The sequence below is a fragment of the Paralichthys olivaceus genome, chromosome 2 (genome assembly GCF_024713975.1).
Source record: "Paralichthys olivaceus isolate ysfri-2021 chromosome 2, ASM2471397v2, whole genome shotgun sequence".
In the NCBI taxonomy this organism is placed as follows: Eukaryota; Metazoa; Chordata; class Actinopteri; order Pleuronectiformes; family Paralichthyidae; genus Paralichthys; species Paralichthys olivaceus.
The window spans coordinates 24,963,237-24,987,684 of NC_091094.1; the positions used below are offsets into that span (position 1 = coordinate 24,963,237).

The 24,448-nt window shown below is 42.1% G+C and overlaps 3 protein-coding genes across 3 annotated transcripts; all 3 read right to left on the minus strand.

The window, feature by feature from the left end:
* Window positions 1–1,501: 1,501 nt before the first annotated feature.
* On the minus strand, window positions 1,502–5,934 carry LOC138405356 (uncharacterized). Its single transcript, XM_069513135.1, has 12 exons — window positions 5,776–5,934; window positions 5,574–5,681; window positions 3,993–5,455; window positions 3,771–3,902; window positions 3,523–3,643; window positions 3,253–3,404; window positions 2,993–3,092; window positions 2,797–2,873; window positions 2,355–2,478; window positions 2,183–2,237; window positions 1,912–2,063; window positions 1,502–1,754 (listed from the first exon to the last, which is right to left on the minus strand). Exons 1-12 carry the CDS (start codon window positions 5,914–5,916, stop codon window positions 1,737–1,739), a joined length of 2,643 nt encoding a protein of 880 aa, XP_069369236.1. The 5' UTR covers window positions 5,917–5,934; the 3' UTR covers window positions 1,502–1,736.
* A 3,033-nt stretch (window positions 5,935–8,967) lies between these two features.
* LOC138406054 (uncharacterized) lies at window positions 8,968–13,700 on the minus strand. Its single transcript, XM_069517614.1, has 12 exons — window positions 13,245–13,700; window positions 13,043–13,150; window positions 11,459–12,924; window positions 11,237–11,368; window positions 10,989–11,109; window positions 10,719–10,870; window positions 10,459–10,558; window positions 10,263–10,339; window positions 9,821–9,944; window positions 9,649–9,703; window positions 9,378–9,529; window positions 8,968–9,220 (listed from the first exon to the last, which is right to left on the minus strand). Exons 1-12 carry the CDS (start codon window positions 13,383–13,385, stop codon window positions 9,203–9,205), a joined length of 2,646 nt encoding a protein of 881 aa, XP_069373715.1. The 5' UTR covers window positions 13,386–13,700; the 3' UTR covers window positions 8,968–9,202.
* A 2,736-nt stretch (window positions 13,701–16,436) lies between these two features.
* LOC138406055 (uncharacterized) lies at window positions 16,437–23,061 on the minus strand. The gene is made up of 13 exons (XM_069517619.1): window positions 22,928–23,061; window positions 22,726–22,833; window positions 21,485–22,607; window positions 18,928–21,403; window positions 18,706–18,837; window positions 18,458–18,578; window positions 18,188–18,339; window positions 17,928–18,027; window positions 17,732–17,808; window positions 17,290–17,413; window positions 17,118–17,172; window positions 16,847–16,998; window positions 16,437–16,689 (listed from the first exon to the last, which is right to left on the minus strand). The coding sequence occupies exons 1-13, from the start codon at window positions 22,970–22,972 to the stop codon at window positions 16,672–16,674; spliced, it is 4,683 nt and encodes a 1,560-aa protein (XP_069373720.1). The 5' UTR covers window positions 22,973–23,061; the 3' UTR covers window positions 16,437–16,671.
* Window positions 23,062–24,448: the final 1,387 nt, after the last annotated feature.

A 24,448-nucleotide genomic window follows, 5' to 3' on the forward strand; every position in this document is an offset into this window, starting at 1 on the left:
CAATAAAAAAATTCCTATACAGGCCAGTTGGCATTGCACATCAGTGACATGTTAATGTTCAATGCAAGAACCATTTACTCGACATTTTGAACTGTTCAGTTTAAAGCTACATGAATCACATGAATTAGCTTTAGTTCAGCTAGTCATACTTACAACCAGTGGCTATGAAATGCAGCATTTAACCCTAACCCTAGTTGTATATAAAGAACTAATCAAGTGAATAAAAGGAAATTTCACTCCAGTAGAGGAGTCAGACTGTAGGTGTATGGTAGATGATGCTGGGAGATTGGATTTGGACAGATTTCACTAACTCAATTCACAGCAAAATCTAATTGTTTTGGTTGATTTCTGTCTAAATACATAAATACATATACTTCACGGGGCAGGGCGCTGGCCAACTGAGTGAGTGTAAGTAAAGTTTTGGCATGCCAGGACCTGAGGCTGCTCTTTAATTGGTTGTTGCAGATTTTCCATGGGACGCAGCTCTCTGCTGATCACTGGATATATAGTATGTGTTCCTAATAAAGGAATAAAGGGTTCAGTGAGTGTATCTGCAGATGTTGTCTGATCAACAAGTTTATCCGAAACCTGCCACCTGCAAACTCAATCAGTGGACGTTAGAAATGATATAGACATACGATGATTAGACCACTACAGTAGTGGGTGTATAGTAACGGGTGGCGTCTGTCTTTCTCAGCGATAACTGAAGCAGTTTTAAACTTTGAATTAAATGTATAAGGTTGGTTGGTTTGTATGATCAGGACCGGGGCTTTTCTTTTCAAATCCCTCAAAGCTCAAGGTAACAGAATTACAACAGAGTTGGCCCCATGCTCATGCATGTGAAACACATGGAAAAGTCATATACGTATTGAATTGAAAGGATGGTTTGGAATGATGACGAACACAAACCTGTGTAAAAAAAACTGGAAATGATGTGTGTTATGTTCCTATAATATATTACACCAATTAGTCAGATGGTGGCGCTGTAACCAATTTACAACTTTTAAACTTTGAGTCTTATTGACTCGAAGCTTGACAAACAAGTCCAACTCACTCTGCTCCACACACACACATTAACTAGAAAGCACATAGCATGTTTAATCTGTGTCGTGACAAACAAATATACTATACAAATATATTGCAAATATAACAACAAATATACAGGTGTGAATCAAAGTTATTATAGTTTTGAAATTTTCATTAGTTTTTATTTTTATTTAGTGTTTCAGTTTGCTTTTTTATTTCAGTTTAGTTTGAGTTAGTTCAACAAGTAATTTTGTAGTTTTAGTTTAGTTTTTATTTTGAGGAATCGACTAGTTTCAGTTTAGTTTTTATTTAGTTTTAGTCTTAGTTTTTCCAGTTATTAAGAGAAAGCCTTGACTTGTAGACGCTGAAAAGTGATGAAACAATGTGTGACACCAAATATGGTTTAACAAGTCCTTTCATTTCATTCTTTAACCATCACCTGCAGGAGAGGCAGTAGTCGAAGGACAAAACGAAACATTTTTTTTGTAATTGTAGTCTTTATTTCAGTTAACTAAATTACTTTTTCATTGCGAGTTACAGTCTTAGTTTTCATCAACTATAATAACCCTGGTGTGAATGGAGCCAGAGGAGCTGTTTCTCATTTCAGGAGCTGTTTCTCATTTTAGGAGCTGCATGCTTCCAAGTCTGCACTCTCCTGTGCTGCTGTTGGAGCTGTTGAGCATGGTGGAGTCTCTCAGTCACGTTGAAGCTCAACTCCACTTCTCTGACTGCAAACATTGAAAATACAAACCAATAAACTGTGTTGTTGGTTATTTACTCTAGAGGCAATTTGCTTAAAACACAAGCTTGTGTGTGTTTCTCTTTGTGTATAAGAAAACACATGAAATAAACTTTGTTTCAAAATGCGCGGAGCTGTTGTCTCACCTTCTTCTCATAAAACAGCATGTATGCGTCTTCCTGCCGCATTTCGCAGACAGATGTTCCTGTTGTTTTTGTGACGTTTTGGTCGTTGTACGTTAGCCAACAGTCAGTCACGTCACATAAGTCTCTGTGAGTGCTCTCACAGATGTAATGGCCTGAAAGGAGAGTACACACTTGTTATTATCGGTACATCTGAAGAGGTTGTGAAATCTGAAATCATGAGGCTCAACTCGTTTTCAACGTGAGTGGTTGCCAGATACCAGCAAACACTTACCATCGTTGACCGTGGAGCCGAAATGGCTGATGATGCTCACCAGAGAGTAGCGAGTCTAGAAAAGAGCAACAGTTACAGTTAGCTACACACATTTGACTGCAGGTTCTGCATGTCTGTGTCAAAGGAGAACAAATGAGCTGTGCCATTTCGTGCAATGAACATGATTTTTCACCTGTTTAGTGCAGCTGGACTGACCATCGAGCTCCAGCTCCCGCGACAGAACCACAGGTCTTTCAAGCCTATTCTCTCCCAACTCACGGGTGAAGGTGGCTCTCATCAGATGGATGATCAACACACTGTTGACATAGGAAGGAGGAAGAGACAGAGGGAAGAGGGTTAGATCACAAACTGACTCAGCTGTGGTCAGGTTTAGGAGTGTGGACGCCAGGCATCACAGAATTGATGCATTTTCAAACTAAAGTGAAGCAATGTGAATGTAGCAAGAGCACAGAATTGTGATTCAGTATCTTGCCTTCTTCTTTATGCAAAATAGAAAAAAATTGGGATCAAACTGCCGACCGATCGAAGTGGTGAGAGGACGAACCGTTCTACCTCCTCAAACACAGCTGCATCCAATTAATCAATCAATTTTTGATGGATGTGATGTTACTCACTTGGGTAGAGTCAAGAACGAGGAGCACTCTGTCGACTCCGTACCACCACAATCACAACTACACTCAAACTGTCCCCCCTGCAACAGAGAACAAGAGGGGGAAGCAGGATTTAGTGAAGATCTCATGATGAGACAAATGACCTATTTGTTCAAAATATTACTGTCAATAAATATGGTGGGATAAATATTTGACTCACTTTAAGGTACTGCTGCAAACAGTCACTCACGGTGCCTCCAGGGACCAGATTCAGGGAGAGCTGGAGGTGGTCACTGCTCGTCATGCACTGAATATGACATCTGCAGAACAAAGGGACAATTCAAATGAAAACAAAGTGACAACACATTCTGAACACCACAAATGGACATTCAAAAAATGGTCTCAGACTTTATGACCCCACTGGACGTAAACATGGGGATTCTCTACAGCCTGGGAATAAAACTGTGACTGTTTACGTACTTTGTGCAGGTCCTGGTGCTCAACATTTCGAAGGCGACGTGAGCATCCACTGGGCAGGTGTAACTCATACCCTTGCTGTCTGCTATTGCCTGGAGGTCGATTGACTGAGATCTCATCATGTTAAGCACACAGCTGAGGAACTCACTGGCATCCTGCGACATGCAAAAAATAAAGTTCAATAAAGTTTACATTGAAAAAGCTAATCTAAAATAGAGAAAAATAGAGTGTTTCTATGCTATGTATTGTAACTAATACAGTATGTGTACTAACTTTTTGATAATTATCCTTAAACTCTGAATACTCTTCAGCGACAGTGTCTTTAAAGGACGCCAGGACCCTTCTCTTCTTTGCGTTTTTGTTGCGGTGGCAGAGTTTGAGCTCCATGAACTGTCTGGAAACAGTAGAAAAGAAGAGAAATGATTTTCAGTTGTTTCAGTTCACCTCAACTTATATCTTTGGACAAGCCAAAGAATTACATATGTATGTGAGTGTGTGTGTGTGTGTGTATGGTGCAGTACCTCATGAGTTTGGAGTAGGGGTACGAAGTCCACACCTTCTCCTGGTTGTGGACATCTTGAACAAAGTCAAAGAGGTTCATGAGGACTTGCAGAGAGGAGTTCATATAGCACGTCTGCCTCAGGTTGGGGAACCTTAAACACAGCAAGATAGAGGATGAATGTCAGACTGGATCTCATTGTCTTCACCATATGTGTAATTAAAGTCTCTTTGCGGTTGCTTACCCGAGGCAGGAAATGTCCTTTTTGCAGAGGGTTTCCTTGTTGTCTTGGTATATTGTAGACTTCCCCTCTGTATACCAACCAGAGGTTGGGATTGACACCTTTTGTATTGAGGGACAGGCCTCAGCAGTAAGAGTGTTCTCCTTACTGCTGGAGAAGATGCTGCTGCTGTCGCTCGTATCGGACTCGCTGCTATGCACTGTTATAGAGGGAAGGTTACTCTTGACTCCTTCATCCTCAGTCGAAGGGTATATGTTTGACTTTCCCTCCGTATGCCCAGCAGAGGTTGAGATTGACACCCTTTGTATAGAGTGACAGGCCTCAGCAGAAAGAGCGTTCTCCTCTTCACTGCTGGAGAAGATGCTGCTGCTGTAGCCCGAATCAGACTCGCTGCCAGGCACTGTTATAGAGGGAAGGTTATTCTTGAATCCTTCATCCTCAGTCGAAGGGTATATGTTTGACTTCCCCTCTGCATACCCACCAGAGGTTGAGATTGACACCCTTTGTATAGAGTGACAGGCCTCAGCAGAAAGAGCTTTCTCCTCCTTACTGCTGGAGAAGATGCTGCTGCTGTTGCTTGTATCAGACTTGCTGCCAGGCACTGTTATAGAGTGAAGGTCATTCTTGACTCCTTCATCCTCAGTCGAAGGGTATATGTTGGACTTCCCCTCTATATACCCAGCAGAGGTTGGGATTGACACCCTTTGAATAGAGTGACAGGCCTCAGCAGAAAGAGCTTTCTCCTCCTTACTGCTGGAGTAGATGCTGCTGCTGTCGCTTGCATCGGACTCACTGCTATGCGCTGTTATAGAGGCAAGGATAGTCTTGACTCCTTCATCCTCAGTCGAAGGGTATATGTTTGACTTCCCCTCTGTATACCCACCAGAGGTTGAGATTGACACCCTTTGTATAGAGTGACAGGCCTCAGCAGAAAGAGCTTTCTCCTCCTTACTGCTGGAGAAGATGCTGCTGCTGTCGCTTGTATCAGACTTGCTGCAAGGCACTGTTATAGAGGGAAGGTCATTCTTGACTCCTTCATCCTCAGTCGAAGGGTATATGTTGGACTTCCCCTCTATATACCCAGCAGAGGTTGGGATTGACACCCTTTGAATAGAGTGACAGGCCTCAGCAGAAAGAGCTTTCTCCTCCTCACTGCTGGAGTAGATGCTGCTGCTGTAGCCCGAATCAGACTCGCTGCCAGGCACTGTTATAGAGGGAAGGTTACTCTTGACTCCATCCTCAGTCGAAGGGTATATGTTTGACTTCCCCTCTGTATACCCAGCAGAGGTTGAGATTGACACCCTTTGTGTAGAGTGACAGGCCTCAGCAGAAAGAGAGTTCTCCTCCTTACTGTTGGAGAAGATGCTGCTGCTGTCACTCGTATCGGACTCGCTGCTATGCGCTGTCATAGAGGGAAGGTCATTCTTGACTCCTTCATCCTCAGTCGAAGTCTTAACCTTTTTCTTCTAGGAATAAGTAAGAAAGTGAACACAGTTAAATGCCGCTATCACGTACAGACTCCACGTTACTGTAAAAACTTGGTCAGCTGGTAAAACCAACATCACTCAGCTCTTTGGGACAAACCTTGAAACGAAAGGAACATAGCCTACGCCACCAAGAGCTCTTCTTCTTCTTTCCTTCACCTGAGGCCTCCTGGACAACAGCCTCACTCTGTGGAGTCTGTTTAGTTTTCTGTTTGAAACAACAACATAAGCTGATACATCTGAAAGAGACACAAATAACTGCAACACATTGTTAATTTGTTTATATTCAGCTCTGATCATACCTTGTTATGATGGAACCACCTAAAAATTGAAAGGAAATTGCCCATCCTTATTGTTAAGTAGTAGGTGTAGATCAACCGATTAATCAATGTATAAACTTCTGTAATATTCTCTGTGTGAACAAACACTTCTATCTCCAACATTAGTCAGCGTGGGGAAATGAATGTTGGCTACTGCACCAATATTTCCTTTGAATCATACAAAGCATTTTCCTTTAATGCTACATCATATCAAACACACCTGTCATGGGGTTTTACCCATGTCCTTTAATATATAAGGTGGCAAATCCCTAACATACATCATGAGTGGCAGCACATCAGTAGCATTAGCATAGCTGTATCATCAGGCAGCATGGAAGCATGTTAAGCTAGCACTCACAAACCATTTAATCTTTCTAAACTGTACTGATTCACAGAGTCCACAACCAATAGTCAAAAATAATCTCAACGACACACAGTTTAATTTCACAAACATTTATTGTTATTTAATGTTTTGGGTACATGTGTTTGTGATGTTATATCCACCCTCCCTCACCTTCCTGCAGGGTCCTGGTCCCACTGGCAAACAGGAAGTGGGAAATTCCAACTCCATTTATAGAGAGGGGAATCTGGAGTGTACCACATAAAAGCTAGTCCAGAGGAGTGTTTTAAATGATATCACAGAAATGCTCTTTTAAATGCCCATCTAATATAATAGTGTGATATTTCTGTGACAGGCTAGGTCGGGTGAAATGCTGATGGGTATATTTATATTTTTCAATGTCATATCTGATAGAGATTTGTTCATTGATATTTGTCTCTATGGTTTGTCTTGTAGGAGGGGCTTCCACTATAAAGCCAGTGGGTAGATGCTCCTCAAGGGAGAGTTAAGCTTGGGCCTGGAGGCCATGTGTACGAGAGCCCACGAGTCAGTGGCCTAGTAATGGGTATTTGACTTCAGTTTGAAGGGTTTTTGTTTGTTTGTTTAAAGAGCTTGTTGGTGATGTTATCATTAAAATAGTTGACGAGAAAGAATACTATATTGTGAGCTGCTGTAAATATAGCTGCAGTTTACCATCAGAGTTGGTTGAAGCATATGATATGGTTCAAGTGCAGATCCATGAAGAGTTTATCACTTTCTTTAACGTTGCATATCAGGGGTTTTTTGGGGGGACATTTTCATTGATTTTCCAGGCAACAATTCAAGGATTTTGACGGAAAAATCAGGCACATTAAGGGAACCAATATCAGTGAGCATGTGCAATTTGGTGCAGCTTGATTAAATTAAGGAGACAAACGGGTCTTGGTGGAGGTCTGCGTTCTACTGAGTGCTGTTTTAGTTTTTATTCAGATTTGGTTCATGCTGACTTCCAGAGTACTGCTGCACATTGTCAGACACAAATGGGAAATATCACAGTGGACGATACGAGAAGTCTAACTTTGAGTTGTTATGAAGACTAAAAAGCTGCCATATATGATGATATTTTTATGTGACAAGAGTTTGTGAGCCGGATTCCACATATGTGTTCCATGTATCTATCAAATAAAAAATACCTATTTTAAAGAAAATCACTTTTATTTTCAATCAATTCATTAAAACTGTACAACTCTTATTCTCAAGTGGCTGACATACTGTGTTACATAATATATGTAAATACTTAACTGACATCAGCCATAAATAAAGGGTGGATTGCAAACTTGTGATAAATAAAACCCAATAAAAAAATTCCTATACAGGCCAGTTGGCATTGCACATCAGTGACATGTTAATGTTCAATGCAAGAACCATTTACTCGACATTTTGAACTGTTCAGTTTAAAGCTACATGAATCACATGAATTAGCTTTAGTTCAGCTAGTCATACTTACAACCAGTGGCTATGAAATGCAGCATTTAACCCTAACCCTAGTTGTATATAAAGAACTAATCAAGTGAATAAAAGGAAATTTCACTCCAGTAGAGGAGTCAGACTGTAGGTGTATGGTAGATGATGCTGGGAGATTGGATTTGGACAGATTTCACTAACTCAATTCACAGCAAAATCTAATTGTTTTGGTTGATTTCTGTCTAAATACATAAATACATATACTTCACGGGGCAGGGCGCTGGCCAACTGAGTGAGTGTAAGTAAAGTTTTGGCATGCCAGGACCTGAGGCTGCTCTTTAATTGGTTGTTGCAGATTTTCCATGGGACGCAGCTCTCTGCTGATCACTGGATATATAGTATGTGTTCCTAATAAAGGAATAAAGGGTTCAGTGAGTGTATCTGCAGATGTTGTCTGATCAACAAGTTTATCCGAAACCTGCCACCTGCAAACTCAATCAGTGGACGTTAGAAATGATATAGACATACGATGATTAGACCACTACAGTAGTGGGTGTGTAGTAACAGGTGGCGTCTGTCTTTCTCAGCGATAACTGAAGCAGTTTTAAACTTTGAATTAAATGTATAAGGTTGGTTGGTTTGTATGATCAGGACCGGGGCTTTTCTTTTCAAATCCCTCAAAGCTCAAGGTAACAGAATTACAACAGAGTTGGCCCCATGCTCATGCATGTGAAACACATGGAAAAGTCATATACGTATTGAATTGAAAGGATGGTTTGGAATGATGACGAACACAAACCTGTGTAAAAAAAACTGGAAATGATGTGTGTTATGTTCCTATAATATATTACACCAATTAGTCAGATGGTGGCGCTGTAACCAATTTACAACTTTTAAACTTTGAGTCTTATTGACTCGAAGCTTGACAAACAAGTCCAACTCACTCTGCTCCACACACACACATTAACTAGAAAGCACATAGCATGTTTAATCTGTGTCGTGACAAACAAATATACTATACAAATATATTGCAAATATAACAACAAATATACAGGTGTGAATCAAAGTTATTATAGTTTTGAAATTTTCATTAGTTTTTATTTTTATTTAGTGTTTCAGTTTGCTTTTTTATTTCAGTTTAGTTTGAGTTAGTTCAACAAGTAATTTTGTAGTTTTAGTTTAGTTTTTATTTTGAGGAATCGACTAGTTTCAGTTTAGTTTTTATTTAGTTTTAGTCTTAGTTTTTCCAGTTATTAAGAGAAAGCCTTGACTTGTAGACGCTGAAAAGTGATGAAACAATGTGTGACACCAAATATGGTTTAACAAGTCCTTTCATTTCATTCTTTAACCATCACCTGCAGGAGAGGCAGTAGTCGAAGGACAAAACGAAACATTTTTTTTGTAATTGTAGTCTTTATTTCAGTTAACTAAATTACTTTTTCATTGCGAGTTACAGTCTTAGTTTTCATCAACTATAATAACCCTGGTGTGAATGGAGCCAGAGGAGCTGTTTCTCATTTCAGGAGCTGTTTCTCATTTTAGGAGCTGCATGCTTCCAAGTCTGCACTCTCCTGTGCTGCTGTTGGAGCTGTTGAGCATGGTGGAGTCTCTCAGTCACGTTGAAGCTCAACTCCACTTCTCTGACTGCAAACATTGAAAATACAAACCAATAAACTGTGTTGTTGGTTATTTACTCTAGAGGCAATTTGCTTAAAACACAAGCTTGTGTGTGTTTCTCTTTGTGTATAAGAAAACACATGAAATAAACTTTGTTTCAAAATGCGCGGAGCTGTTGTCTCACCTTCTTCTCATAAAACAGCATGTATGCGTCTTCCTGCCGCATTTCGCAGACAGATGTTCCTGTTGTTTTTGTGACGTTTTGGTCGTTGTACGTTAGCCAACAGTCAGTCACGTCACATAAGTCTCTGTGAGTGCTCTCACAGATGTAATGGCCTGAAAGGAGAGTACACACTTGTTATTATCGGTACATCTGAAGAGGTTGTGAAATCTGAAATCATGAGGCTCAACTCGTTTTCAACGTGAGTGGTTGCCAGATACCAGCAAACACTTACCATCGTTGACCGTGGAGCCGAAATGGCTGATGATGCTCACCAGAGAGTAGCGAGTCTAGAAAAGAGCAACAGTTACAGTTAGCTACACACATTTGACTGCAGGTTCTGCATGTCTGTGTCAAAGGAGAACAAATGAGCTGTGCCATTTCGTGCAATGAACATGATTTTTCACCTGTTTAGTGCAGCTGGACTGACCATCGAGCTCCAGCTCCCGCGACAGAACCACAGGTCTTTCAAGCCTATTCTCTCCCAACTCACGGGTGAAGGTGGCTCTCATCAGATGGATGATCAACACACTGTTGACATAGGAAGGAGGAAGAGACAGAGGGAAGAGGGTTAGATCACAAACTGACTCAGCTGTGGTCAGGTTTAGGAGTGTGGACGCCAGGCATCACAGAATTGATGCATTTTCAAACTAAAGTGAAGCAATGTGAATGTAGCAAGAGCACAGAATTGTGATTCAGTATCTTGCCTTCTTCTTTATGCAAAATAGAAAAAAATTGGGATCAAACTGCCGACCGATCGAAGTGGTGAGAGGACGAACCGTTCTACCTCCTCAAACACAGCTGCATCCAATTAATCAATCAATTTTTGATGGATGTGATGTTACTCACTTGGGTAGAGTCAAGAACGAGGAGCACTCTGTCGACTCCGTACCACCACAATCACAACTACACTCAAACTGTCCCCCCTGCAACAGAGAACAAGAGGGGGAAGCAGGATTTAGTGAAGATCTCATGATGAGACAAATGACCTATTTGTTCAAAATATTACTGTCAATAAATATGGTGGGATAAATATTTGACTCACTTTAAGGTACTGCTGCAAACAGTCACTCACGGTGCCTCCAGGGACCAGATTCAGGGAGAGCTGGAGGTGGTCACTGCTCGTCATGCACTGAATATGACATCTGCAGAACAAAGGGACAATTCAAATGAAAACAAAGTGACAACACATTCTGAACACCACAAATGGACATTCAAAAAATGGTCTCAGACTTTATGACCCCACTGGACATAAACATGGGGATTCTCTACAGCCTGGGAATAAAACTGTGACTGTTTACGTACTTTGTGCAGGTCCTGGTGCTCAACATTTCGAAGGCGACGTGAGCATCCACTGGGCAGGTGTAACTCATACCCTTGCTGTCTGCTATTGCCTGGAGGTCGATTGACTGAGATCTCATCATGTTAAGCACACAGCTGAGGAACTCACTGGCATCCTGCGACATGCAAAAAATAAAGTTCAATAAAGTTTACATTGAAAAAGCTAATCTAAAATAGAGAAAAATAGAGTGTTTCTATGCTATGTATTGTAACTAATACAGTATGTGTACTAACTTTTTGATAATTATCCTTAAACTCTGAATACTCTTCAGCGACAGTGTCTTTAAAGGACGCCAGGACCCTTCTCTTCTTTGCGTTTTTGTTGCGGTGGCAGAGTTTGAGCTCCATGAACTGTCTGGAAACAGTAGAAAAGAAGAGAAATGATTTTCAGTTGTTTCAGTTCACCTCAACTTATATCTTTGGACAAGCCAAAGAATTACATATGTATGTGAGTGTGTGTGTGTGTGTGTATGGTGCAGTACCTCATGAGTTTGGAGTAGGGGTACGAAGTCCACACCTTCTCCTGGTTGTGGACATCTTGAACAAAGTCAAAGAGGTTCATGAGGACTTGCAGAGAGGAGTTCATATAGCACGTCTGCCTCAGGTTGGGGAACCTTAAACACAGCAAGATAGAGGATGAATGTCAGACTGGATCTCATTGTCTTCACCATATGTGTAATTAAAGTCTCTTTGCGGTTGCTTACCCGAGGCAGGAAATGTCCTTATCGCAGAGGGTTTCCTTGTTGTCTTGGTATATTGTAGACTTCCCCTCTGTATACCAACCAGAGGTTGGGATTGACACCTTTTGTATTGAGGGACAGGCCTCAGCAGTAAGAGTGTTCTCCTTACTGCTGGAGAAGATGCTGCTGCTGTCGCTCGTATCGGACTCGCTGCTATGCACTGTTATAGAGGGAAGGTTACTCTTGACTCCTTCATCCTCAGTCGAAGGGTATATGTTTGACTTTCCCTCCGTATGCCCAGCAGAGGTTGAGATTGACACCCTTTGTATAGAGTGACAGGCCTCAGCAGAAAGAGCGTTCTCCTCCTCACTGCTGGAGAAGATGCTGCTGCTGTAGCCCGAATCAGACTCGCTGCCAGGCACTGTTATAGAGGGAAGGTTATTCTTGAATCCTTCATCCTCAGTCGAAGGGTATATGTTTGACTTCCCCTCTGCATACCCACCAGAGGTTGAGATTGACACCCTTTGTATAGAGTGACAGGCCTCAGCAGAAAGAGCTTTCTCCTCCCTACTGCTGGAGAAGATGCTGCTGCTGTCGCTTGTATCAGACTTGCTGCCAGGCACTGTTATAGAGTGAAGGTCATTCTTGACTCCTTCATCCTCAGTCGAAGGGTATATGTTGGACTTCCCCTCTATATACCCAGCAGAGGTTGGGATTGACACCCTTTGAATAGAGTGACAGGCCTCAGCAGAAAGAGCTTTCTCCTCCTTACTGCTGGAGTAGATGCTGCTGCTGTCGCTTGCATCGGACTCACTGCTATGCGCTGTTATAGAGGCAAGGATAGTCTTGACTCCTTCATCCTCAGTCGAAGGGTATATGTTTGACTTCCCCTCTGTATACCCACCAGAGGTTGAGATTGACACCCTTTGTATAGAGTGACAGGCCTCAGCAGAAAGAGCTTTCTCCTCCTTACTGCTGGAGAAGATGCTGCTGCTGTCGCTTGTATCAGACTTGCTGCAAGGCACTGTTATAGAGGGAAGGTCATTCTTGACTCCTTCATCCTCAGTCGAAGGGTATATGTTGGACTTCCCCTCTATATACCCAGCAGAGGTTGGGATTGACACCCTTTGAATAGAGTGACAGGCCTCAGCAGAAAGAGCTTTCTCCTCCTCACTGCTGGAGTAGATGCTGCTGCTGTAGCCCGAATCAGACTCGCTGCCAGGCACTGTTAAAGAGGGAAGGTTATTCTTGACTCCTTCATCCTCAGTCGAAGGGTATATGTTTGACTTCCCCTCTGTATACCCAGCAGAGGTTGAGATTGACACCCTTTGTGTAGAGTGACAGGCCTCAGCAGAAAGAGAGTTCTCCTCCTTACTGTTGGAGAAGATGCTGCTGCTGTCGCTCGTATCGGACTCGCTGCTATGCGCTGTCATAGAGGGAAGGTCATTCTTGACTCCTTCATCCTCAGTCGAAGTCTTAACCTTTTTCTTCTAGGAATAAGTAAGAAAGTGAACACAGTTAAATGCCGCTATCACGTACAGACTCCACGTTACTGTAAAAACTTGGTCAGCTGGTAAAACCAACATCACTCAGCTCTTTGGGACAAACCTTGAAACGAAAGGAACACAGCCTACGCCACCAAGAGCTCTTCTTCTTCTTTCCTTCACCTGAGGCCTCCTGGACAACAGCCTCACTCTGTGGAGTCTGTTTAGTTTTCTGTTTGAAACAACAACATAAGCTGATACATCTGAAAGAGACACAAATAACTGCAACACATTGTTAATTTGTTTATATTCAGCTCTGATCATACCTTGTTATGATGGAACCACCTAAAAATTGAAAGGAAATTGCCCATCCTTATTGTTAAGTAGTAGGTGTAGATCAACCGATTAATCAATGTATAAACTTCTGTAATATTCTCTGTGTGAACAAACACTTCTATCTCCAACATTAGTCAGCGTGGGGAAATGAATGTTGGCTACTGCACCAATATTTCCTTTGAATCATACAAAGCATTTTCCTTTAATGCTACATCATATCAAACACACCTGTCATGGGGTTTTACCCATGTCCTTTAATATATAAGGTGGCAAATCCCTAACATACATCATGAGTGGCAGCACATCAGTAGCATTAGCATAGCTGTATCATCAGGCAGCATGGAAGCATGTTAAGCTAGCACTCACAAACCATTTAATCTTTCTAAACTGTACTGATTCACAGAGTCCACAACCAATAGTCAAAAATAATCTCAACGACACACAGTTTAATTTCACAAACATTTATTGTTATTTAATGTTTTGGGTACATGTGTTTGTGATGTTATATCCACCCTCCCTCACCTTCCTGCAGGGTCCTGGTCCCACTGGCAAACAGGAAGTGGGAAATTCCAACTCCATTTATAGAGAGGGGAATCTGGAGTGTACCACATAAAAGCTAGTCCAGAGGAGTGTTTTAAATGATATCACAGAAATGCTCTTTTAAATGCCCATCTAATATAATAGTGTGATATTTCTGTGACAGGCTAGGTCGGGTGAAATGCTGATGGGTATATTTATATTTTTCAATGTCATATCTGATAGAGATTTGTTCATTGATATTTGTCTCTATGGTTTGTCTTGTAGGAGGGGCTTCCACTATAAAGCCAGTGGGTAGATGCTCCTCAAGGGAGAGTTAAGCTTGGGCCTGGAGGCCATGTGTACGAGAGCCCACGAGTCAGTGGCCTAGTAATGGGTATTTGACTTCAGTTTGAAGGGTTTTTGTTTGTTTGTTTAAAGAGCTTGTTGGTGATGTTATCATTAAAATAGTTGACGAGAAAGAATACTATATTGTGAGCTGCTGTAAATATAGCTGCAGTTTACCATCAGAGTTGGTTGAAGCATATGATATGGTTCAAGTGCAGATCCATGAAGAGTTTATCACTTTCTTTAACGTTGCATATCAGGGGTTTTTTGGGGGGACATTTTCATTGATTTTCCAGGCAACAATTCAAGGATTTTGACGGAAAAATCAGGCACATTAAGGGAACCAATATCAGTGAGCATGTGCAATTTGGTGCAGCTTGATTAAATTAAGGAGACAAACGGGTCTTGGTGGAGGTCTGCGTTCTACTGAGTGCTGTTTTAGTTTTTATTCAGATTTGGTTCATGCTGACTTCCAGAGTACTGCTGCACATTGTCAGACACAAATGGGAAATATCACAGTGGACGATACGAGAAGTCTAACTTTGAGTTGTTATGAAGACTAAAAAGCTGCCATATATGATGATATTTTTATGTGACAAGAGTTTGTGAGCCGGATTCCACATATGTGTTCCATGTATCTATCAAATAAAAAATACCTATTTTAAAGAAAATCACTTTTATTTTCAATCAATTCATTAAAACTGTACAACTCTTATTCTCAAGTGGCTGACATACTGTGTTACATAATATATGTAAATACTTAACTGACATCAGCCATAAATAAAGGGTGGATTGCAAACTTGTGATAAATAAAACCCAATAAAAAAATTCCTATACAGGCCAGTTGGCATTGCACATCAGTGACATGTTAATGTTCAATGCAAGAACCATTTACTCGACATTTTGAACTGTTCAGTTTAAAGCTACATGAATCACATGAATTAGCTTTAGTTCAGCTAGTCATACTTACAACCAGTGGCTATGAAATGCAGCATTTAACCCTAACCCTAGTTGTATATAAAGAACTAATCAAGTGAATAAAAGGAAATTTCACTCCAGTAGAGGAGTCAGACTGTAGGTGTATGGTAGATGATGCTGGGAGATTGGATTTGGACAGATTTCACTAACTCAATTCACAGCAAAATCTAATTGTTTTGGTTGATTTCTGTCTAAATACATAAATACATATACTTCACGGGGCAGGGCGCTGGCCAACTGAGTGAGTGTAAGTAAAGTTTTGGCATGCCAGGACCTGAGGCTGCTCTTTAATTGGTTGTTGCAGATTTTCCATGGGACGCAGCTCTCTGCTGATCACTGGATATATAGTATGTGTTCCTAATAAAGGAATAAAGGGTTCAGTGAGTGTATCTGCAGATGTTGTCTGATCAACAAGTTTATCCGAAACCTGCCACCTGCAAACTCAATCAGTGGACGTTAGAAATGATATAGACATACGATGATTAGACCACTACAGTAGTGGGTGTATAGTAACGGGTGGCGTCTGTCTTTCTCAGCGATAACTGAAGCAGTTTTAAACTTTGAATTAAATGTATAAGGTTGGTTGGTTTGTATGATCAGGACCGGGGCTTTTCTTTTCAAATCCCTCAAAGCTCAAGGTAACAGAATTACAACAGAGTTGGCCCCATGCTCATGCATGTGAAACACATGGAAAAGTCATATACGTATTGAATTGAAAGGATGGTTTGGAATGATGACGAACACAAACCTGTGTAAAAAAAACTGGAAATGATGTGTGTTATGTTCCTATAATATATTACACCAATTAGTCAGATGGTGGCGCTGTAACCAATTTACAACTTTTAAACTTTGAGTCTTATTGACTCGAAGCTTGACAAACAAGTCCAACTCACTCTGCTCCACACACACACATTAACTAGAAAGCACATAGCATGTTTAATCTGTGTCGTGACAAACAAATATACTATACAAATATATTGCAAATATAACAACAAATATACAGGTGTGAATCAAAGTTATTATAGTTTTGAAATTTTCATTAGTTTTTATTTTTATTTAGTGTTTCAGTTTGCTTTTTTATTTCAGTTTAGTTTGAGTTAGTTCAACAAGTAATTTTGTAGTTTTAGTTTAGTTTTTATTTTGAGGAATCGACTAGTTTCAGTTTAGTTTTTATTTAGTTTTAGTCTTAGTTTTTCCAGTTATTAAGAGAAAGCCTTGACTTGTAGACGCTGAAAAGTGATGAAACAATGTGTGACACCAAATATGGTTTAACAAGTCCTTTCATTTCATTCTTTAACCATCACCTGCAGGAGAGGCAGTAGTCGAAGGACAAAACGAAACATTTTTTTTGTAATTGTAGTCTTTATTTCAGTTAACTAAATTACTTTTTCATTGCGAGTTACAGTCTTAGTTTTCATCAACTATAATAACCCTGGTGTGAATGGAGCCAGAGGAGCTGTTTCTCATTTCAGGAGCTGTTTCTCATTTTAGGAGCTGCATGCTTCCAAGTCTGCACTCTCCTGTGCTGCTGTTGGAGCTGTTGAGCATGGTGGAGTCTCTCAGTCACGTTGAAGCTCAACTCCACTTCTCTGACTGCAAACATTGAAAATACAAACCAATAAACTGTGTTGTTGGTTATTTACTCTAGAGGCAATTTGCTTAAAACACAAGCTTGTGTGTGTTTCTCTTTGTGTATAAGAAAACACATGAAATAAACTTTGTTTCAAAATGCACGGAGCTGTTGTCTCACCTTCTTCTCATAAAACAGCATGTATGCGTCTTCCTGCCGCATTTCGCAGACAGATGTTCCTGTTGTTTTTGTGACGTTTTGGTCGTTGTACGTTAGCCAACAGTCAGTCACGTCACATAAGTCTCTGTGAGTGCTCTCACAGATGTAATGGCCTGAAAGGAGAGTACACACTTGTTATTATCGGTACATCTGAAGAGGTTGTGAAATCTGAAATCATGAGGCTCAACTCGTTTTCAACGTGAGTGGTTGCCAGATACCAGCAAACACTTACCATCGTTGACCGTGGAGCCGAAATGGCTGATGATGCTCACCAGAGAGTAGTGAGTCTAGAAAAGAGCAACAGTTACAGTTAGCTACACACATTTGACTGCAGGTTCTGCATGTCTGTGTCAAAGGAGAACAAATGAGCTGTGCCATTTCGTGCAATGAACATGATTTTTCACCTGTTTAGTGCAGCTGGACTGACCATCGAGCTCCAGCTCCCGCGACAGAACCAGAGGTCTTTCAAGCCTATTCTCTCCCAACTCACGGGTGAAGGTGGCTCTCATCAGATGGATGATCAACACACTGTTGACATAGGAAGGAGGAAGAGACAGAGGGAAGAGGGTTAGATCACAAACTGACTCAGCTGTGGTCAGGTTTAGGAGTGTGGACGCCAGGCGTCACAGAATTGATGCATTTTCAAACTAAAGTGAAGCAATGTGAATGTAGCAAGAGCACAGAATTGTGATTCAGTATCTTGCCTTCTTCTTTATGCAAAATAGAAAAAAATTGGGATCAAACTGCCGACCGATCGAAGTGGTGAGAGGACGAACCGTTCTACCTCCTCAAACACGGCTGCATCCAATTAATCAATCAATTTTTGATGGATGTGATGTTACTCACTTTGGTAGAGTCAAGAACGAGGAGCACTCTGTCGACTCCGTACCACCACAATCACAACTACACTCAAACTGTCCCCCCTGCAACAGAGAACAAGAGGGGGAAGCAGGATTTAGTGAAGATCTCATGATGAGACAAATGACCTATTTGTTCAAAATATTACTGTCAATAAATATGGTGGGATAAATATTTGACTCACTTTAAGGTACTGCTGCAAACAGTCACTCACGGTGCCTCCAGGGACCAGATTCAGGGAGAGCTGGAGGTGGTCACTGCTCGTCATGCACTGAATATGACATCTGCAGAACAAAGGGACAATTCAAATGAAAACAAAGTGACAACACATTCTGAACACCACAAGTGGACATTCAAAAAATGGTCTCAGACTTTATGACCCCACTGGACGTAAACATGGGGATTCTCTACAGCCTGGGAATAAAACTGTGACTGTTTACGTACTTTGTGCAGGTCCTGGTGCTCAACATTTCGAAGGCGACGTGAGCATCCACTGGGCAGGTGTAACTCATACCCTTGCTGTCTGCTATTGCCTGGAGGTCGATTGACTGAGATCTCATCATGTTAAGCACACAGCTGAGGAACTCACTGGCATCCTGCGACATGCAAAAAATAAAGTTCAATAAAGTTTACATTGAAAAAGCTAATCTAAAATAGAGAAAAATAGAGTGTTTCTATGCTATGTATTGTAACTAATACAGTATGTGTACTAACTTTTTGATAATTATCCTTAAACTCTGAATACTCTTCAGCGACAGTGTCTTTAAAGGACGCCAGGACCCTTCTCTTCTTTGCGTTTTTGTTGCGGTGGCAGAGTTTGAGCTCCATGAACTGTCTGGAAACAGTAGAAAAGAAGAGAAATGATTTTCAGTTGTTTCAGTTCACGTCAACTTATATCTTTGGACAAGCCAAAGAATTACATATGTATGTGAGTGTGTGTGTGTGTGTGTATGGTGCAGTACCTCATGAGTTTGGAGTAGGGGTACGAAGTCCACACCTTCTCCTGGTTGTGGACATCTTGAACAAAGTCAAAGAGGTTCATGAGGACTTGCAGAGAGGAGTTCATATAGCACGTCTGCCTCAGGTTGGGGAACCTTAAACACAGCAAGATAGAGGATGAATGTCAGACTGGATCTCATTGTCTTCACCATATGTGTAATTAAAGTCTCTTTGCGGTTGCTTACCCGAGGCAGGAAATGTCCTTTTTGCAGAGGGTTTCCTTGTTGTCTTGGTATATTGTAGACTTCCCCTCTGTATACCAACCAGAGGTTGGGATTGACACCTTTTGTATTGAGGGACAGGCCTCAGCAGAAAGAGCTTTCTCCTCCCTACTGCTGGAGAAGATGCTGCTGCTGTCGCTCGTATCGGACTCGCTGCTATGCACTGTTATAGAGGGAAGGTTACTCTTGACTCCATCCTCAGTCGAAGGGTATATGTTTGACTTTCCCTCCGTATGCCCAGCAGAGGTTGGGATTGACACCCTTTGTATAGAGTGACAGGCCTCAGCAGAAAGAGCGTTCTCCTCCTTACTGCTGGAGTAGATGCTGCTGCTGTTGCTTGTATCAGACTTGCTGCCAGGCACTGTTATAGAGGGAAGGTTATTCTTGAATCCTTCATCCTCAGTCGAAGGGTATATGTTTGACTTCCCCTCTGCATACCCACCAGAGGTTGAGATTGACACCCTTTGTATAGAGTGACAGGCCTCAGCAGAAAGAGCTTTCTCCTCCCTACTGCTGGAGAAGATGCTGCTGCTGTCGCTTGTATCAGACTTGCTGCCAGGCACTGTTATAGAGGGAAGGTCATTCTTGACTCCTTCATCCTCAGTCGAAGGGTATATGTTTGACTTCCCCTTTATATACCCACCAGAGGTTGAGATTGACACCCTTTGAATAGAGTGACAGGCCTCAGCAGAAAGAGCTTTCTCCTCCTTACTGCTGGAGTAGATGCTGCCGCTGCTGTCGCTTGCATCGGACTCACTGCTATGCGCTGTTATAGAGGGAAGGTCATTCTTAACTCCTTCATCCTCAGTCGAAGGGTATATGTTGGACTTCCCCTGTATATACCCAGCAGAGGTTGGGATTGACACCCTTTGAATAGAGTGACAGGCCTCAGCAGAAAGAGCTTTCTCCTCCTTACTGCTGGAGTAGATGCTGCTGCTGTCGCTTGTATCGGACTCGCTGCTACGCACTGTTAAAGAGGGAAGGTTATTCTTGACTCCTTCATCCTCAGTCGAAGGGTATATGTTGGACTTCCCCTCTGTATACCCACCAGAGGTTGAGATTGACACCCTTTGAATAGAGTGACAGGCCTCAGCAGAAAGAGCCTTCTCCTCCTTACTGTTGGAGAAGATGCTGCTGCTGTTGCTTGTATCAGACTTGCTGCCAGGCACTGTTATAGAGGGAAGGTTATTCTTGAATCCTTCATCCTCAGTCGAAGGGTATATGTTTGACTTCCCCTCTGCATACCCACCAGAGGTTGAGATTGACACCCTTTGTATAGAGTGACAGGCCTCAGCAGAAAGAGCTTTCTCCTCCCTACTGCTGGAGAAGATGCTGCTGCTGTCGCTTGTATCAGACTTGCTGCCAGGCACTGTTATAGAGGGAAGGTCATTCTTGACTCCTTCATCCTCAGTCGAAGGGTATATGTTGGACTTCCCCTCTATATACCCAGCAGAGGTTGAGATTGACACCCTTTGTATAGAGTGACAGGCCTCAGCAGAAAGAGCTTTCTCCTCCTTACTGCTGGAGTAGATGCTGCTGCTGTCGCTTGCATCGGACTCACTGCTATGCGCTGTTATAGAGGGAAGGTTATTCTTTAATCCTTCATCCTCAGTCAAAGGGTATATGTTGGACTTCCCCTCTATATACCCACCAGAGGTTGAGATTGACACCCTTTGTATAGAGTGACAGGCCTCAGCAGAAAGAGCTTTCTCCTCCTCACTGCTGGAGTAGATGCTGCTGCTGTAGCCCAAATCAGACTCGCTGCCAGGCACTGTTATAGAGGGAAGGTTACTCTTGACTCCATCCTCAGTCGAAGGGTATATGTTTGACTTCCCCTCTATATGCCCAGCAGAGGTTGAGATTGACACCCTTTGAATAGAGTGACAGGCCTCAGCAGAAAGAGCTTTCTCCTCCTTACTGCTGGAGAAGATGCTGCTGCTGTCGCTTGTATCGGACTCACTGCTATGCGCTGTTATAGAGGGAAGGTTATTCTTTACTCCTTCATCCTCAGTCGAAGGGTATATGTTGGACTTCCCCTCTATATACCCAGCAGAGGTTGGGATTGACACCCTTTGAATAGAGTGACAGGCCTCAGCAGAAAGAGCTTTCTCCTCCTCACTGCTGGAGTAGATGCTGCTGCTGTAGCCCAAATCAGACTCGCTGCCAGGCACTGTTATAGAGGGAAGGTCATTCTTTACTCCTTCATCCTCAGTTGAAGGGTATATGTTTGACTTCCCCTGTATATACCCAGCAGAGGTTGAGATTGACACCCTTTGAATAGAGTGACAGGCCTCAGCAGAAAGAGCTTTCTCCTCCTGACTGCTGGAGAAGATGCTGCTGCTGTAGCCCAAATCAGACTTGCTGCCAGGCACTGTTATAGAGGGAAGGTCATTCTTGACTCCTTCATCCTCAGTCGAAGGGTATATGTTGGACTTCCCCTCTATATACCCAGCAGAGGTTGGGATTGACACCCTTTGAATAGAGTGACAGGCCTCAGCAGAAAGAGCTTTCTCCTCCTTACTGCTGGAGTAGATGCTGCTGCTGTCGCTTGTATCGGACTCACTGCTATGCGCTGTTATAGAGGGAAGGTTATTCTTTACTCCTTCATCCTCAGTCGAAGGGTATATGTTGGACTTCCCCTCTGTATACCCACCAGAGGTTGAGATTGACACCCTTTGTATAGAATGACAGGCCTCAGCAGAAAGAGGTTTCTCCTCCTCACTGCTGGAGTAGATGCTGCTGCTGTAGCCCAAATCAGACTCGCTGCCAGGCACTGTTATAGAGGGAAGGTCATTCTTGACTCCTTCATCCTCAGTCGAAGGGTATATGTTTGACTTCCCCTTTATATACCCAGCAGAGGTTGAGATTGACACCCTTTGAATAGAGTGACAGGCCTCAGCAGAAAGAGCTTTCTCCTCCTTACTGCTGGAGTAGATGCTGCCGCTGCTGTCGCTTGTATCGGACTCGCTGCTATGCGCTGTTATAGAGGGAAGGTCATTCTTGACTCCTTCATCCTCAGTCGAAGGGTATATGTTGGACTTCCCCTGTATATACCCAGCAGAGGTTGGGATTGACACCCTTTGAATAGAGTGACAGGCCTCAGCAGAAAGAGCTTTCTCCTCCTTACTGCTGGAGTAGATGCTGCTGCTGTCGCTTGCATCGGACTCACTGCTATGCGCTGTTATAGAGGGAAGGTTATTCTTTACTCCTTCATCCTCAGTCGAAGGGTATATGTTTGACTTCCCCTCTGTATACCCACCAGAGGTTGAGATTGACACCCTTTGTGTAGAGTGACAGGCCTCAGCAGAAAGAGCTTTCTCCTCCTTACTGCTGGAGTAGATGCTGCTGCTGTCGCTTGTATCGGACTCGCTGCTACGCACTGTTAAAGAGGGAAGGTTACTCTTGACTCCTTCATCCTCAGTCGAAGGGTATATGTTTGACTTCCCCTCTGTATACCCAGCAGAGGTTGAGATTGACACCCTTTGTGTAGAGTGACAGGCCTCAGCAGAAAGAGCGTTCTCCTCCTTACTGTTGGAGAAGATGCTGCTGCTGTCGCTCGTATCGGACTCGCTGCTATGCGCTGTCATAGAGGGAAGGTCATTCTTGACTCCTTCATCCTCAGTCGAAGTCTTAACCTTTTTCTTCTAGGAATAAGTAAGAAAGTGAACACAGTTAAATGCCGCTATCACGTACAGACTCCACGTTACTGTAAAAACTTGGTCAGCTGGTAAAACCAACATCACTCAGCTCTTTGGGACAAACCTTGAAACGAAAGGAACACAGCCTACGCCACCAAGAGCTCTTCTTCTTCTTTCCTTCACCTGAGGCCTCCTGGACAACAGCCTCACTCTGTGGAGTCTGTTTAGTTTTCTGTTTGAAACAACAACATAAGCTGATACATCTGAAAGAAACACAAATAACTGCAACACATTGTTAATTTGTTTATATTCAGCTCTGATCATACCTTGTTATGATGGAACCACCTAAAAATTGAAAGGAAATTGCCCATCCTTATTGTTAAGTAGTAGGTGTAGATCAACCGATTAATCAATGTATAAACTTCTGTAATATTCTCTGTGTGAACAAACACTTCTATCTCCAACATTAGTCAGCGTGGGGAAATGAATGTTGGCTACTGCACCAATATTTCCTTTGAATCATACAAAGCATTTTCCTTTAATGCTACATCATATCAAACACACCTGTCATGGGGTTTTACCCATGTCCTTTAATATATAAGGTGGCAAATCCCTAACATACATCATGAGTGGCAGCACATCAGTAGCATTAGCATAGCTGTATCATCAGGCAGCATGGAAGCATGTTAAGCTAGCACTCACAAACCATTTAATCTTTCTAAACTGTACTGATTCACAGAGTCCACAACCAATAGTCAAAAATAATCTCAACGACACACAGTTTAATTTCACAAACATTTATTGTTATTTAATGTTTTGGGTACATGTGTTTGTGATGTTATATCCACCCTCCCTCACCTTCCTGCAGGGTCCTGGTCCCACTGGCAAACAGGAAGTGGGAAATTCCAACTCCATTTATAGAGAGGGGAATCTGGAGTGTACCACATAAAAGCTAGTCCAGAGGAGTGTTTTAAATGATATCACAGAAATGCTCTTTTAAATGACCATCTAATATAATAGTGTGATATTTCTGTGACAGGCTAGGTCGGGTGAAATGCTGATGGGTATATTTATATTTTTCAATGTCATATCTGATAGAGATTTGTTCATTGATATTTGTCTCTATGGTTTGTCTTGTAGGAGGGGCTTCCACTATAAAGCCAGTGGGTAGATGCTCCTCAAGGGAGAGTTAAGCTTGGGCCTGGAGGCCATGTGTACGAGAGCCCACGAGTCAGTGGCCTAGTAATGGGTATTTGACTTCAGTTTGAAGGGTTTTTGTTTGTTTGTTTAAAGAGCTTGTTGGTGATGTTATCATTAAAATAGTTGACGAGAAAGAATACTATATTGTGAGCTGCTGTAAATATAGCTGCAGTTTACCATCAGAGTTGGTTGAAGCATATGATATGGTTCAAGTGCAGATCCATGAAGAGTTTATCACTTTCTTTAACGTTGCATATCAGGGGTTTTTTGGGGGGACATTTTCATTGATTTTCCAGGCAACAATTCAAGGATTTTGACGGAAAAATCCGGCACATTAAGGGAACCGATATCAGTGAGCATGTGCAATTTGGTGCAGCTTGATTAAATTAAGGAGACAAACGGGTCTTGGTGGAGGTCTGCGTTCTACTGAGTGCTGTTTTAGTTTTTATTCAGATTTGGTTCATGCTGACTTCCAGAGTACTGCTGCACATTGTCAGACACAAATGGGAAATATCACAGTGGACGATACGAGAAGTCTAACTTTGAGTTGTTATGAAGACTAAAAAGCTGCGATATATGATGATATTTTTATGTGACAAGAGTTTGTGAGCTGGATTCCACATATGTGTTCCATGTATCTATCAAAT